The following is a 15,659-nucleotide window of genomic DNA, read 5'->3' on the forward strand; positions in this document are numbered from 1 at the left end:
TGTGTGAAGCCCGCCTCACACTTCGCACGTCGCATGCGTCGGTTCAGAAAAACCAATGCTTAATGTAACACTCATATATGAGTTTGTTAGACACGATCACTTATTGTACAGTTTTCGTAGATGAAAGAAACGCTTCACAAAGACAAGAAGAACCATAAAAAGCATCCACTTTGTGACTATTAATATTAATTCAGATATATGAAGGATTCAGAGCCATAATGGGCCAAGCGCCATTTATTAAAAACGGAGAAAGCAAGGTTTAAGTTACGTGAATACCATATTTTAATGAAGATTGACATATAATTTAGTTTTAATCTGCATACTTTATACTAATTTATATATGTTTAATTGAATTAGGGTATTCACTTGATTTTAACCCTTGTTATCTTCGTTTTTAATATATGGCGCTTGGCCCATTATAGCTCTGAATCCTTCATATAATTTCTTTCTATCAGGTTTCAGAATTTGCTACCCGTATCGTGGGATTTCAGAATACAATCTTCATCGAAGGCTATAGTTTCTAATTCAGTATTTTCCAGCTTGTTGTTGTTAAAGTATTCATACACTCAAGTCGAGATAACTACACTTATGAAACAGTTCTTATCAATATTGCTATCTTCCAGTTCAAAATGTAACGCATTCCATTTCATGGCGACATTCATTCATTAAGAAAGTAGAGCCTAATACTACACAACTATTTCCATTAAATTCTTCACAGGACCACGTCGTCGAATGACGGAATTACCCGAGTTTATTAAAGAAGACTTTTAAACCTCTGGATCATTTTTCCAATGCTAAGACACCTTATTTCTACATGAAGCACTGCATTCATCCCATATTCTGATGAGAAAAATAGTCTCCTAACACCATCTATTTTCAATGACTGAATGTTTCATTGTAAACTGTAGTGACGATTAGAAATTTTAATTCATTAAAGCCTAAGTCACTTTTAATTATGTCCAGTTCCATTTCTCTAAGAATACACACCACTAAGTTTGATACTCGATAAATGAACTCATCAGTGTTATCAGTGTAATTACCACTTCTGATTCATACGTAGCAGGTACTTAATTTTTGACCAGGCACTTGAGGTTAACATACGTAATTAGAAATATAAATATAATTATCTCTGTTTAGCTTCTGAGTTCAGATTTCGCCCTGTATATGTTTTCATAACACTATGTTCTACGAAGTACTAGGCCTACGCATAGGCGGAGCTAGAGAATTTCAATAGGTGGTACCCTTCCTACTGCAACTTTTGTGAGCTGGAACTACAGCCGGACTACGATGAAAAATGTCCTGTTTTCTTACATATTGAAAATTATATTTGTTCGAAAATGTTCAACATAGTAAGAAAAAAGCTATATTTTCAATACGCTTGCTTATACATTATGCATTAACAGCCTCTACATTCGAAGAAAATAACATCTAAACATCTAATTAATTTATTTTTGTATGGGTTACTTGGAACATGGCATCACTAGTGCTTTTATTGGAGTCCAGGGCATTTCGTTACCTGAAATTTCGTCATCGTTACAGTTTGTCATCTATTTTTCGTCATTTGTTTTTTGGTCATCAAATACATTTTGTCATTTTTTTGTCACTGAGGAGATTTTGTCACCGAAGATATTTCGTCATCATATACATTTGTCATCATTTTTTATACTGAGGGGATTTCGTCACCAAAATAATAATTGTACTGTATGTCGTTGTAAAATAGATGACGTAACTTCCATTGAAGTTTCAACTTCAGCTTTCATTGCTTCGACATATCCCGCAGCTCCAATTCTACCCCAATTTTCTGAGTGGTTCGAATGCTCTGTAAGTTCTTTTATAATGTATCAAATATGTGTAGGTTTATTACAGTCAAATTACTTATCAATAGTACACACGTTAGACCATTATGATATTTCATGAAATGGTACATAAAAGTATCATAAATATCATAATGTTCTAACGTGTGTACTATTGATTTCTAAGGATTTAATTTTGGAGTTGGTATCTTTAAGATATATTAATATCTTTGGATTTTTTTATTCTTTTCTTACTTTTATGTACCATTTCATGTAATATCATAATAGTCTAACGTGTGTACTATTGATAAATAATTTGACTGTAATAAACCTACACATATTTGATACTTATATTATACTTATCGGACCCAAGATGCCATTAAAATCTTTTATAATGGTTTTCTTACCTGAGGAAATAGTCATCAGTGAATTACAAATGTCGCGCTCATCACATCTCCATACAATCTCGGTCTTTGTAACTTTGTGCTTTGCATACATATGTCAATTATAGATTAACTTATGTCTTGCTCTATTACCTTTTACGAAGTGAAATAATTCCGCCATACCTTAACTTGAAGATTTTGAAACCAATGAATCGTGTAACGTGAAGATTTCGAATCCAAAAAATCAATGTATCCTTGGAAACAACATGAACAATATGAACACAATGAAGTAGGAGGTTTTATATTACGTAACATTTTTATATAGGTATCATCAAGGGAAGAGATATGAAGGGGGGGGGAATTGTGGTGGCGAATAGTGATGAGGAAATTAAATTGGTGACAAAATATGGTGGTGACGAAAGTGATTTAGTGACAAAATATGATGGTGACAGAAGTGAATCGGTGATAAAATGTTACAGTGGCAAAATGTAATATGTGATGAAAACACCGGGTGACGAAAATCGGTGACGAAAATTCCGGATCCCCTTTTATTGGTTTGATGACCATATTACTGCATAAAATATGTTTATGTAAATAATTAACTATGGCAATCTATATTTATTGCACGTTTGTAGAATTTTAGCCAAGTTTGACATAAGTGCAGTATGTATTACGTTATTTAAAATCCTAAAAATGGGGCCTGTAGGCCTACCTAAAGCTTGTACGTGTGCAAATATGTGTGCGGAGCGTGCGTATTTATATTAGTAATATATATTTAATATACTTAGGCTATAAATGCCTTTAAATGTACAATAGTTTTCTTTTTGCCAAAATATTGTAGTTTCGGAAGCAAAGAACAGTATGCTGGCTCTTCAGATCTCGCAACTCTGATGTAGACCAATTTACCGACAGAGTCGTTGCCCAGGGTGCGCCATAGGAAGCTGGTCTACCCTATAGCATAGATGAAACGAGATGGAGATTTTTTGGAATGCCACAAGGGAACCGGAGCTCCCGGAGGAAATTTCTGTGATCTCCTGGAGACTAGATCTCGGGCTTGTCTAACACAAGTCATAAATCGAATGTACGCCGGAGATCGAACCTGTGTCAATAAGATTATGAGTCCAGCGCTATAGCCACTGCACTCCCGTAGTGGTTATAGTCTTGTACGCCTATATTTAATTTATATCTAATTCATTTAATTCATAGTGTTCTGACCAAAGCCATGTTTTTCACTGCAAACCTAGCTCTTTCTCCAATCTTCCCTATTTTCTGCCTTCCTCTTTGTCTTCGCATATGATCCATATAGCCTATCTGAATGTCGTCTATCATCTGATATCTTATTCTGTCCCGAAGTCTTCTCCCGCTTACCATTCCTTCCAGTGCATCCTTCAGTAAGCAGTTTCTTCTCAGCCAGTGACCCAACCAGTTCCTTTTCCTGATCAGTTTCAGCATCATACTTTCTTCACTCACTTTTTCCAACGCAGCTTCATTTCTTATTCTGGACCCTTCATTTAACGTCTCTTTTGAAGCACAGAAGCTATGGAAGGACTTTGAGATGATACGGGGATTTTGTGAAATTAAAACGACAGAAAAACTATTGTACTTGGACACATATGCTCAACAGAAATTCATGATACCGACAGTTTCTGAGGATAAAAGTAAAATGAGCAAATGAGTAAACGCAAGTAAAGAAAATGAAGGGAAAGAAAACAAAATATTGCGTAAAGAAATATATATATAAAGGAATAAACAAATTAAGAAATGAAAAAAAGAAAAACGAAATAGTAAAATAATTAAATCAGTAGGTCTACAAAAAAGGCTAAAAGAAAGACTCAAACACACAAAGAAAAAATACATGAAATGAAAGAAAGGAGGAAAATAAAGTGTAACATATTCGTTCTTCTTCCTCCTACAATCACTCCTCATGTTCTGAATACAGTTCTTTACTAAATCCTCCAAGTAGATGTTGAACAGGGAAGGTAAAAAAGACATCCTTGACGTACTCCTCTTCCAATTTCACTTCCTCCTGACATTTCTTCTCCTACCCTGACTTCCACTCATTGTTTCATATAAAGATTACTGAACACTCTTCCCTCTTTCCAATCCACACCAATTTTCTTTAGGATCCCCATCAGTTTATTCTAATCCATTCTGTCAAAAGCTTTTCCTATGTCAGTTCAATTGTATCTCTCGTACTTTTCTCTTCCTGAAATCAAACTGCTCTTCTTCCAACTGTCCTTCCATCTTAGAATATAAACGTCGATTCAGTATCCGCAGGAGAATCTTCGCCGAGTGCGATATTAGACTGATAGTCCTGACTCCTTACATTTCTTGGCATTATTTTTCTTCGGTATTGGCAGCAACACCGTCTCCGTAAAATCTTCAGGCCATTCGCCTTTCTCATATATTTCGTTGCATAATGTAATATATAAACATATAAGTAAACAAATATAACGTAGGACAACAGAAAGGAAAGGAAAAGAAAGCAATGGAATTAAGGAAATAAAAACAGTTACCGGTATACTATAAACAATAGTATGGAAATAAGGCATTGTAGAAAAACTTGCTTGCAACGCATTTTCCATGAAGTAATATCACCTTGCAATTACCGACAAATGTTGGAACGATGCACAGAACAGGTTTATCTGTCCCACAATTCGAATTTCGTTATCCAGGAGGAGAACAAGTTTTTCTTACAGCTTGCAGAATAGTTAAACGGTCCATTTCTTTTACTAGAAGGAAGCGAACTGTTAATCCGCTTACAAACCGTTGCTATAGTGACACGCGCCAACTGCAATTACGCATGCGTCCTGGAATAAAAACTAACATCACGTTCCAGGATATTTCAACAGACTCAAATCACGTGACACTAGTAGAGCATGATAGGAAATTCTTTATGATGTGCCGCTATATTACATACGAATATTTTTTTCATTCACCGCCACTGGCTAATGGAATGTACAGGATATAGTGTATTATTCATGTCTTCCACATTCGCTCAATTGCGTTTAAAGCTGCAAATCAAGTGAACTAGAGTTCGATTCGCGGTATGAAGTAGAAATTTGTCTGCATTTCTTTAATTCTGCATATGTGAACTGTTTTCTTTAATTTAAAAGTTTCAAATTATTTCATGTTTTCATTGTATTATTTCAATTTTAGTGTTTCTTTTATTAGTGTTTTAAATGTATTATATGTTTTCTCAATGTATTCTGACGAAGCTTAAAACTATGTCTAATGGTCAAAATAAATTGAATTAATTGAATTGAATTGAATAGCTGCTCTAGAATTTCATGCTACTTATCTTTCATCTACTTTTTTGATCAAGCATATTTCTCCGTTCTACCCATTCTTCACCATATGAGCTGTTCAGAGCAGAAGTGGTGTAAGTCAAAATTGGGTGATGAGTTTTAAAGTAAAAATTCTGCAAACTACAGCACAAAGTAGCAATTAATATGTCTTTCGTGCTATCCACTGACTACTAATAGTTTAAATAAATTGAATATTAATTGTTTCTTTGCGTTGTATTTTACAGAATGTTTACTTTAACCCTCATTACCCATTTTGACTTACACCACTTCTGCTCTCAACGGCTCATATGGTAACGCAGAATTTCTGCACTGAAATATATGTACTTCGGTACAGCATACTAATATCAAGTATATATGTTGTAAATGATTAGGGCAATTATGCATTTTTCATATACCCATATATAGTGTAAGGAAATTAAAAGTTTTTATTGCACCTAGATTTAATCATTATGTTTAAACAATTAATTATTTTAATTATTGTAATGGCAGACTACTTATTCTGTATCTTCCTTTCTATTTTTTCAATTATCAGAAAACACTTCCACTTACTTAACTTGAAATAAAATACAAAAAGGAAATTATTATTGCATCAAGTGTCAATTATTATGTTTAGACAATTAATTAATTAATTAATTAATTAATTTATTTATTTATTTATTTATTCTCATTGCGTGCTGCAGTAGAAAGTACAAGAACCTCATTTTACAAATACAAGCAATTACTCTTGACCCTACGAACTTTTACCCATAGCCTACATGACAGGCGAACCCAAGGAATAAATATGAAAATAAGAATCAATATATAATTATCAAATAATAATTTTAATTGTAAAGAAAACTAAAATAACCACGGGTAGCATATATATCTTACTGGAACGTTTCGGAGTATATGGATGTATTTAACAATAAATATATTGTGGAGTCAAAAAAGACCCCAGTTAAGTGTCGAGGGTCAAGACGGAATCTGTGTCACTTGCCTCATATTTGGCCTCTGGCCACGGTGACCACATGAGCATAGATTTCCACTACTTGTATACGTGTAGTGTTGGGTTAATTTCAACAAGCGTGTTGAACCTCACCAGTTTGTAAGAACTTAGTAACAATCACCATAGCATAGCCATCTTAAATTAACAAGCCATGTTCATACACTTGGCAACGTTGCTACTCCAGCATATGATGGTCCGATTGCAGAAAACATAGCAGTATTTTCGACATATGTTTAAAAATTTGTTCCTTAAAAAAAAGTCCAAATTTATTGAAGAAGGTTCTGAAGATGAATGTACAAAGTTCAGTCAACAAATTTTACAGCTTTATTCATCGTGCCTAGATTATTTGAACATGTGGGTTGAACAGTTTAATGAATTTGAATGATTTGCTTAATATATACGTCACTGTGTACGTTAACAGAAGACCACAATTTGAAGTCACACAGAGTTTGTGTGCACTCGATGTGGGTCTCTGGCGTTTCGTCAGCCCACGCGAGTTGTGTGGATATAAAGGGAAAAGTTGAGACGGTGTCGGGTGGAGTTCCCGGGTAGCTCAGTTGGCAGAGCGCTGGTACGTTCAACCAGAGGTCCCGGGATCGATACCCGGCCCCGGAACAATTTTTCCCTTGAAATTATTCAAATCTGCTTTACAGGAAGCTTTACCTGAACGATTAGATTTGTTTAGTTTAATGAATTGTCTCCTTTCAGTTATACGAGTCTGAATGGCCTAATAATTTGGAGAAAATTTAAACTTGCTATTCAGTGTGTTATTTCAAAGAGAGTAAGTATTTATGTGCAAAACGTTGTGACGATTTTTGCCATCTAAACTATTTCTGAAAGAAAATGGAACAAACAATCAGTTCTGTTCCAAACTGGGATATGAAAAATGGGCTCGCTATTTCAGCACAGGTGACAATGCTATTAATCACCCTGAATTATTGAAACTTGTCCAGTTCTGTTTTGCTATTCCAGCTCATAATGGCAATGTTGAGAGGGTATTTTCTTTAACGCAGTGGTCCAAAGAAAGAAATAAGCTAGCTTGATTCTGTTAAGAATGCTGTAATTCAATATAATTTCAAAGATATGTCTTGTGAACTTTTTTATCATTATATGAAAGGAATGCCACAATTGTTGAGTAAAACAGAAACGAAAAAGACTTGTTATATACTGTACTGAGCTGTATTTTGAGATACATTTGCGGCAAATTTCAATAAATTGTTTGCAATTAATGTAAAAGTATTTTAAGGCGTAATACTTTAGCATGTACATGCATTTTCATGAATTAATTTGTATGTAAATTTATTAAATTAAAAAAGTGTTCTCTTTTTCATGTCAAAAAATATACTCATAGCAGTCTTGATGGGTAAAAATCTAACAAGGTGTTTAAGGGACTGAATCCAGATCTCGACTACAACTCTACTATAAAATATGTTTGTGATTTAAATATGTGCTCCACAATTTCCTGTAGTTCGAAAACTTGTGAGTTCAGAAATGTATGTGTTGGTTTGTTCAGGTGGTGGAGGATGGGTACGAATTCTTCGCGAAGAGGCAATTGGTCACCATCTTCTCAGCACCTAACTACTGCGGAGAATTTGACAACGCTGGCGCCATGATGTCCGTCGACGAACAACTCATGTGCTATTTCCACGTCATCAAAGTGAGTCAATTTGGATCTCTGTGATAAGGTAAAACTTACATCTGAACGAAAGGCAAGATGAAGTTTCCAAGGTAAAATATTATAACGATTTAAGAGTAGTAGTAGTATTTTGTTTAACGATGCTTTCAACTACAGAGATTATTCAGCTTCGAAATTCAATATATGCGTTATATGGCCGACAGATTTTTTCTTATAATTTGTCTGTCGGATTGAAAACAAGTTTATACACAGATTGTTGTGGTGAGTCATCTCATAGCTTCTAGACAAAAAAATTGAATTTGATTTCTGGCAGACCCTATGGGATCTATAGTAGATATTGCGGCTGTAAGATGCAGCTCATCGGTACATCGACTTTCCTTCATAGTCTACTCATTTTTACAGACAGATTATTTAGTCCTGATAGCTCAGCGACGCGAAAGAGGGGAAGTAATAGCAGTAGTGGGGAAAGTTCCGGAGTAGAGATAAGGGCGAGCGGTCGGTAAAGGAATGCAGTTCAGCTTAACTGTACTGGAAACAACGCTATAACGCATGCGTGATATCCGATCGCTCTGACTGCAGGCAACAGACTAAAGGCTGGTTCACAATAAACCGGGAACGAGAACCAGAATGAAAACGAGAAGCAAAGGACGTGAATATGAAAATTTTTGATACACAATAAACCGAGAACGTAGACGACTATGCATATCGATATGTATGTCAACAACGATATGTAAAGTCGATATTACGCATTCTGATGTTATTTGTGTATAATTGACCAATGGCATTCTCTCATGAGTAAAAGGCAGCCAACATAAACACAGGTTAACCAACTTCGAAATTTCAACTGAAACATTTCATTAGGTACGGTACTATAAATATGCCCATGCATCTTTATTATCACAACCTATTTTAAGTCTACCGTAACGTAAAATAATTAGAGAAGAAACATTTGTAATAGAACAAAAATGAACACAACAGTAGTTATTGAATTGAAGCGTGAATATGTAGTGTGTAATACAACCAATACAGTAATAAAATATGATTCGCTTCCGATCGGTGTTCAAAGATGCAGCTATTACGTATTCTCCTTCATTTTCTCATCTTTATACGAGGCGCGCCGCTTATCGTGAATGTGAGGATTTCAATATTAGAATCTCATCAAATAAAACTTGCTCCATGATGCACAGCACAGAACAAAATAATGCATAGGTTATGTCATGGTCTTCTTGCTACAAAATATACGACGACAAAATAGCTTTTAGATGGCAATAGAATGAATCTAGTGGGCTGTGATCGGAAACGTGAACGCCAAAGTTAAAACTTGGCCAACTCTCCCTTCCCGATCTCGAGCTCTGGCAAGCTTTTCGTTAATTGTGAATGCTCACATTTAAATGTATACATTTTAACAATTTTACCGTTTTTGTTTTCGTTCCGATTCCGTTTCCGATTTATTGTGAACGAGCCTTAACCTGAACATCCCTTGGCGTAACTTAATGGACTCGCCTGACCCAGGCGCAGATTGCCGGCGACTGTCAGGACTAAATAATCGTACTGTACATTGCTCCAATATTGTCACAGTGTTACGTAATTGTCTCTGAATAGTATCTGGCGTTTACAAGGTAACCTCCGGAATTTTAATTAGAAGAGGATGTTCTATTCTGAAGTCTGTGATTGAGCAGGTCATATCCCAATTGTTTCATAGTCTACATTGACTAGTATGGAGTTTACATGATTAAGGTTACATTTATTTCTTGTTTGTAGCACAGTCCCTATGCGGAAATCAATCCTGAAGTAATGTTGTGGATAATGTAAGAACGAAATATAATTAGATTTTATTACTAAAATCCTTCCTTTAATATAGCAAGTAATAATTAAAAGTGAGAAAAAATTAATGAATAAAATTCAGAAAATTATATAAATATGCTGTAAAAGAGAAAGAGCCGCCTAGCTCAGTTGGTAGTGCAATTAGCTACGGACTGGAAAGTCTCGGGTTCAATCTCAAGTGGTGGTAGGTTTTCTCGTTGCCGAAACTTCCAGAATGGCCCGAGGTTCATTCAGCCTCCTCAAATTTAGTACAGAGTCTTCCTCACGGGTAAAAGTCAGTCTGAGTGTGATGCCGATCACACTACCACCTCTTTATAGTGCCGACGTTATGAAAACATGTAGCTCTACCTCTGTGTCCCTATCGCGCGTAAAAGTGATATATTTACCTTTTATTGTAAAAGGAGAAAGAGTGATATATAAATATAAAATGAGGCAAAGAAGGAAGAGTCTTACTATGTGACTGACATCGTAGAATTCTAGGTTACAACTCAACTGGACATGGGTTCGATTCCGTCACTGTTGAAACTGGACTGCGTTCTTGTCTGATGTTTGATCCGTATTGTTTAACTCGGCGACACTGAGTTATGGCCTCTACATAACTAAGGAGTTCATTGAATGCTAGTACAGAACACTGAAGAACAAATTTTTACTTTTTGTCTTACTCCGAAATAAAAATAGGTGAATATTACTAATACGTGTGCCCTAAATCTGAATTTAAAATCCAAATTGCCCCATCACGTACCATTTTCCGGAGAAAATGAATTGAATTTTTTATGACAAAACTTGTTTGTTTTTAATTTTTCACTGCTACTGACAAAATTACAACACACTACGGATTCAAAATGCCTCGTAATACTTGAAAAATGTGTACTGAGTACAAAAATGAGTTACATAATTTAAAACACAGCAACAATAAAAGTATTTCATGCGTATAATGAGAAAAATCTCGGAATTTGAACTTATATTTAAAATAATTTTCTGGATGACTTATGTTTATAACTAGACCCGAGACTGTATTTTACAAGCAACCAACAATAGTCTGCAAGCATGCTGGATGATGATCTTCCTTTATCTCGCCTTTCCATTTCAGATATTTTTTTATGAAATCTTTACCGCTGCAAAGTTAGGAAGAACTAAATCCAAATAAGAATGTAAAAAGTATATTTTGAGGGGCATATTACACTCCATTTCGTCATATGCACTTAATATGGTTTCCACAACAAGTTCTATGTAATTGTCTATCCTAGAAATTCCAAGGAAATTTGAGCAAACTTCTTTGAAAATGCGCCATGCCATTCTTTCTGTAACGGAAAGTTTTTCTTCAAACAAAGGGTCACCCATTACTTTGTGAATTTGTGGATCGATGAAAATGCCCTCTTTTAATTTTCCTTACTCAAACTGGTAAACGTTTCCATTAAATACCACACCCTTGTTTATTCATTGCATAGACCTCACTTTGAACTGTTATGAAATTTACTTAATAGAAGGGACAAATATCTGTTTATTTATTAGAAGTACTAAATAACTTGCCAACAACCATAAGAAACCGGAAATAAGTCATAAACTTATAAAATGCATTAACTTTTGTTTTGGTTTATACCCTCAACCCGCACCAGTTGTTTCCTGGGGGAGCGCTTATCGAAAAGTGAAATCATAGTATATCTTGAAACCCTTACGTGATACGAAGAAACGAGAAGCATTTTCGGATTCAGCGCACATCAAACCATAAGGGACACATTGTTTTAAGTCGGAGCAAAATTCTTGTTGTTCAGTGTAATTAGTTTTATAATTCCTATAGAATGGGATTGAAACTGATCATCTGTTTCAGAAGATAAAAGAAAAAGGTTATGATCATTACTATGATGTTAATGATAATGAAAGAGAAAAATTTGTCTTTGCTTTTATTTACAAATATGTATTGTTTTAAATTAATGTGGTTTATTTTTCTTCTTATTTTTTATTTGTTTCATGCAAATTATTGTAATTTTGTTTCGATTCATTTTTCAGCCTATCAAAAAGAAAATTAAGTACACGTACAGCGCTAAAGTTCTGATGGATAGCAACGATTCAATCAACAAAATAACTCAACTAACAAAAGACGAAGGAAAAACCCAACGCACACAAAACTCGGGGAATGTACGGCAAAAACTGCTGGAGCAGAAACAGCTGCAGCAAGAGAAACAGCAGACGCAAGAGAAAACGGAAAGAAAACAAGAGAAACAGAAGCAAAAGCAAGAGAAAACGGAGAGAAAGCAAGATAAACGGAACGAGAAGCAAGAGAAAACGGAGAAAAAACCAGAGAAGCAAAATGATAAGCAAGAGAAAACGGAGAGAAAACAAGAGAAACGAAACGAGAAACAAGTCAATGCGGAGAGAAAACAAGGAAAACAAAACGAAAAGCAAGAGAGAAAACAAGATAAACGTAACGAGAAACAGGAGAAAGCGGAGAGAAAACAAGACAATAAAAGCAATGCGAATAACAAGAAACAAAGACAAGACGATATACTCAGAGATGCGAAAGAACGTAAAATATCGCGAATACAAGAACAAACGAAGCAATTAAGTCGACTCAACAATAAACAAAAACAAGAGAGAATCAAGGAACAGCCACAAAGAAGAGAAAATTATTCACGAAAGCCTGAAGAAATGGAAAATAATGAAATCAAACGGAAGAACGTCCTAGCAGACCAGATACAGAAAAATAACAAGAATCAATTAATGAATGGACAAAAGTTAAGCGGAATAATAGACGATGAAGATGATGAAAAAAAGCAATGCATTATCTCATGAACTGTGCTAATATATTTCTCTTTCGTTTCTCATTACATGTAATATATAAAAAGTATTAAGAAAAAAATCGTATAGATATGCTGTCTGTCCGTCTTACTGTACTTCAACCACGAGAGGGGATAATGCTGTGAATGAATGTTGATGTCATAAGGTGTCATAAGGTCACACACGTGGGTACACGCATCTCCATTGGCTAACTCTCAAAGCACAAACGATAACACTGATACACACATTCTTATACTACCCTAGTTACAAAATTAGATCACGGTTAATTTCCTGGTCTTTAATCCCTCCATATACGAAATAACATATGCAGGAGAGCGCATGTCTTTTAAACTGACGTTAAAACGGTAATATTATCTATCTACTTCGCTCCAATAGGTGACGCAATAGCAATCACATTCCTTTCACAGTTAATCTTCTGATTGGAGAACAGTAAGTATCCTAACGTACCGAAGAAATGTTGCTCATAGGCCTATTCAGTATGAACACCTCGTCAGTTCAAAAGCAAAATGTATGTAATATAATGACATTTACTTGAACATTAAATGGTATTTTACGTTTACAAATTACATAAAATGGCGGTTTTCTGTAATTCACATTACCCGCTTTATTTTTCTTCTTAAAATACAAACAGTGTGAAAACAAGCAACGAAGTCAAATTATTTTCAAAATAACGTTCAATTAACGTAAAATATTTGAAAATGGAGAAGGGCTAGTGTCGGGGTTACAACACAGAAGACTGTCTGTAACTAGGCTATGCTACACCTGTCAACGACACTATTCACAACACTTTTGTGAATGCATGCATTGACCCATTGTGTGTCCTGTATATGCGATAACTAAGTCCGGCAAGTGGCCTGGGTGGCATTGTGAATCCAACGCTAACAGGTGGACCATGCTGCCTCACCCCTAATAGAGCCAGGTCGCGTTTCGTGGAAAAGTAGCCTGTTAAGCTCCAGGAGTCCAGAGCCCTAAATATTTCCTGTAATCCGACGCTGACAGGTCGGCCATCCTGTCTCAGCCTCTGATAGAACCAGGTCCCCTCCACATACGAGTAGCCTGATAAGCCTCAGAGATCCGGAGCCCCCAAGTCCTTTCTATATCAGACATCACCCCAACCTATTTTTACTTTCGCAGATAACAGGTGAAATGAGGGCAAAGTGGAGAGTGTTGGTGGAATGAAAGAGGGAAATCTCTGCAACGTTTGCTTTGTCAATCATAATTTCCAACTCGACCTGGCCGGGGATCAAACTCTGGATGGAAGACTAGCGCGCTAGCACTTGTATTACTGGAATGAACACAGTTTGTAAAATGATGGTAATGCTGCAGTTTCATCAGTGTACGTTTATCTAGATTTGGGCTACAGAAGATTCGCATTGGGTACAATACAGAACTCTGCATATATAATTTCAAGTAGATACTTAACTTGCAATATAAATCAAGTGTCCTCTGGGTGTTTGAAAGTAATACCCATGAATAAATATAGTCGTATTAAATTATTTATACTTTATCTTAAATCAGAGACCGGAATATAATCCGAATGAAATTTTAGAAGCCTCTCTCTTTTTCACAGAATGTCCGTCTTGTAAGCGACTTATACAGATACAAAAGTATTACAGAAACTGTGTTAATACATTCTAAAAAATTCACCATTGCTTTCTCACTCATTTAGTTGAATAAGAACAATTCAAATTCAAATTTTTGTAAGTAAAAAGTGTCATTGTTACTGTTTCCATTTCTAATTTTTTTTACACTCGAGTGGATAGTCAAGATTAGAAATCCCTATTATGCGCCGGAGATTGTTCTTGTTTAGTCAACTATCAGAAGACAGGTCTGAACCTCACAAGTGATACCAACAAGGCAACACTTACGAGACAACTAGGCCAGGAGATAGCGGGGTAGGGTGGCCAGTTCCTTTCCTCTTCAATTGCATACATTGCCGATTAGGTACATGTTACACTAATAAGACATCAGATGCATACAAACAATTTATTGTTCTTCCTTTGACATATCGTCGAATGAGATGTACCGCCTGATAATATACGTACATATCAGCCAGAACCTCAATCAGAGGTAAACGCCGGAGATTATGTTAGTGTAATCTTTGGAAGGGCCAAGCATTTTCCACAGTGTGATGATGATAAAGGTATAGAGGTGCTTATCGGTTGGAGTATAGAGCATCCTTAAACACTTCAACATAAATTTTTAACTTGGTTATTTAACGACGCTGTATCAAGTACGAGGTTATTTAGAGTCGATGGAATTGGTGATAGCGAGATGATATTTGGCGAGATGAGGCCGAAGATTCGCCATAGATTATCTGACACTTGGGGAAAACCTCGGAAAAAACCCAATCTCGGAAAAAACCAAAAAGCGGGAATAGAACCCGCGCCCGAGCGCAACTCCGGATCGGTAGGCAACCGTCTTAACCGACCGAGCTACGCCGGTGGCTTTTCAACAGAAATATGACTTTTCTATGCACCCGTGATGGAATGAGTTGCGTGCCGACTCTGCTGTCCAACAACCTGCCCCACCATCCAAGCTTTTAATCCGTATACCATACTTCTGGTTGTGATCTCATAATCTGTATGAGTCGTCATATTACCTTCAGTGATGAGATCCTGGGAGACTCCGATGCCTCTTAAGCAGACCACTGAGTCGTTTAGAATCCATCGCTACTAACACCCAGCGGGCGGCCGATTCGGCATTGCAAACACAGAAAGTGCTGTTTTTGAGACGGAGATAATAATGAAAAGGGGAATGTGGAGAATGTTGGTGCACTGACGAGATAAAAGCTAAAGGCCTCCGAGAGAACACCTCGCAATCTTTGATTTGTCCACCAAAAATACAACTCAGCCATCCAAAACTTTAACTAGCATCTCCGGCCATCTGCCAACTGAGCTACAGGGAGATGATGCTGTAGTCTTAGACAGTTCA

The 15,659-nt window shown here is 36.0% G+C and overlaps 1 protein-coding gene across 6 annotated transcripts in view; it reads left to right on the forward strand.

The window, feature by feature from the left end:
- The window catches only part of LOC138702312 (serine/threonine-protein phosphatase alpha-2 isoform-like), a 54,205-nt gene extending 41,444 nt beyond the window's left edge, over positions 1-12,761 (forward strand). For 5 of the 6 annotated variants that reach the window (XM_069829906.1, XM_069829911.1, XM_069829918.1 and 2 more), the window contains 2 exons: positions 7,983-8,126; positions 11,937-12,761. In XM_069829906.1, the coding sequence (XP_069686007.1) occupies positions 7,983-8,126; positions 11,937-12,719 (927 nt within the window). In that variant the 3' untranslated portion in view covers positions 12,720-12,761. Of the gene's footprint in view, positions 1-7,982; positions 8,155-11,936 lie in introns of all 6 variants that reach the window. The other variant, XM_069829919.1, reaches the window with a different exon arrangement.
- The last annotated feature ends 2,898 nt before the right edge of the window (positions 12,762-15,659 follow it).

This window comes from Periplaneta americana, chromosome 1 (genome assembly GCF_040183065.1).
Source record: "Periplaneta americana isolate PAMFEO1 chromosome 1, P.americana_PAMFEO1_priV1, whole genome shotgun sequence".
Classification (NCBI taxonomy): Eukaryota; Metazoa; Arthropoda; class Insecta; order Blattodea; family Blattidae; genus Periplaneta; species Periplaneta americana.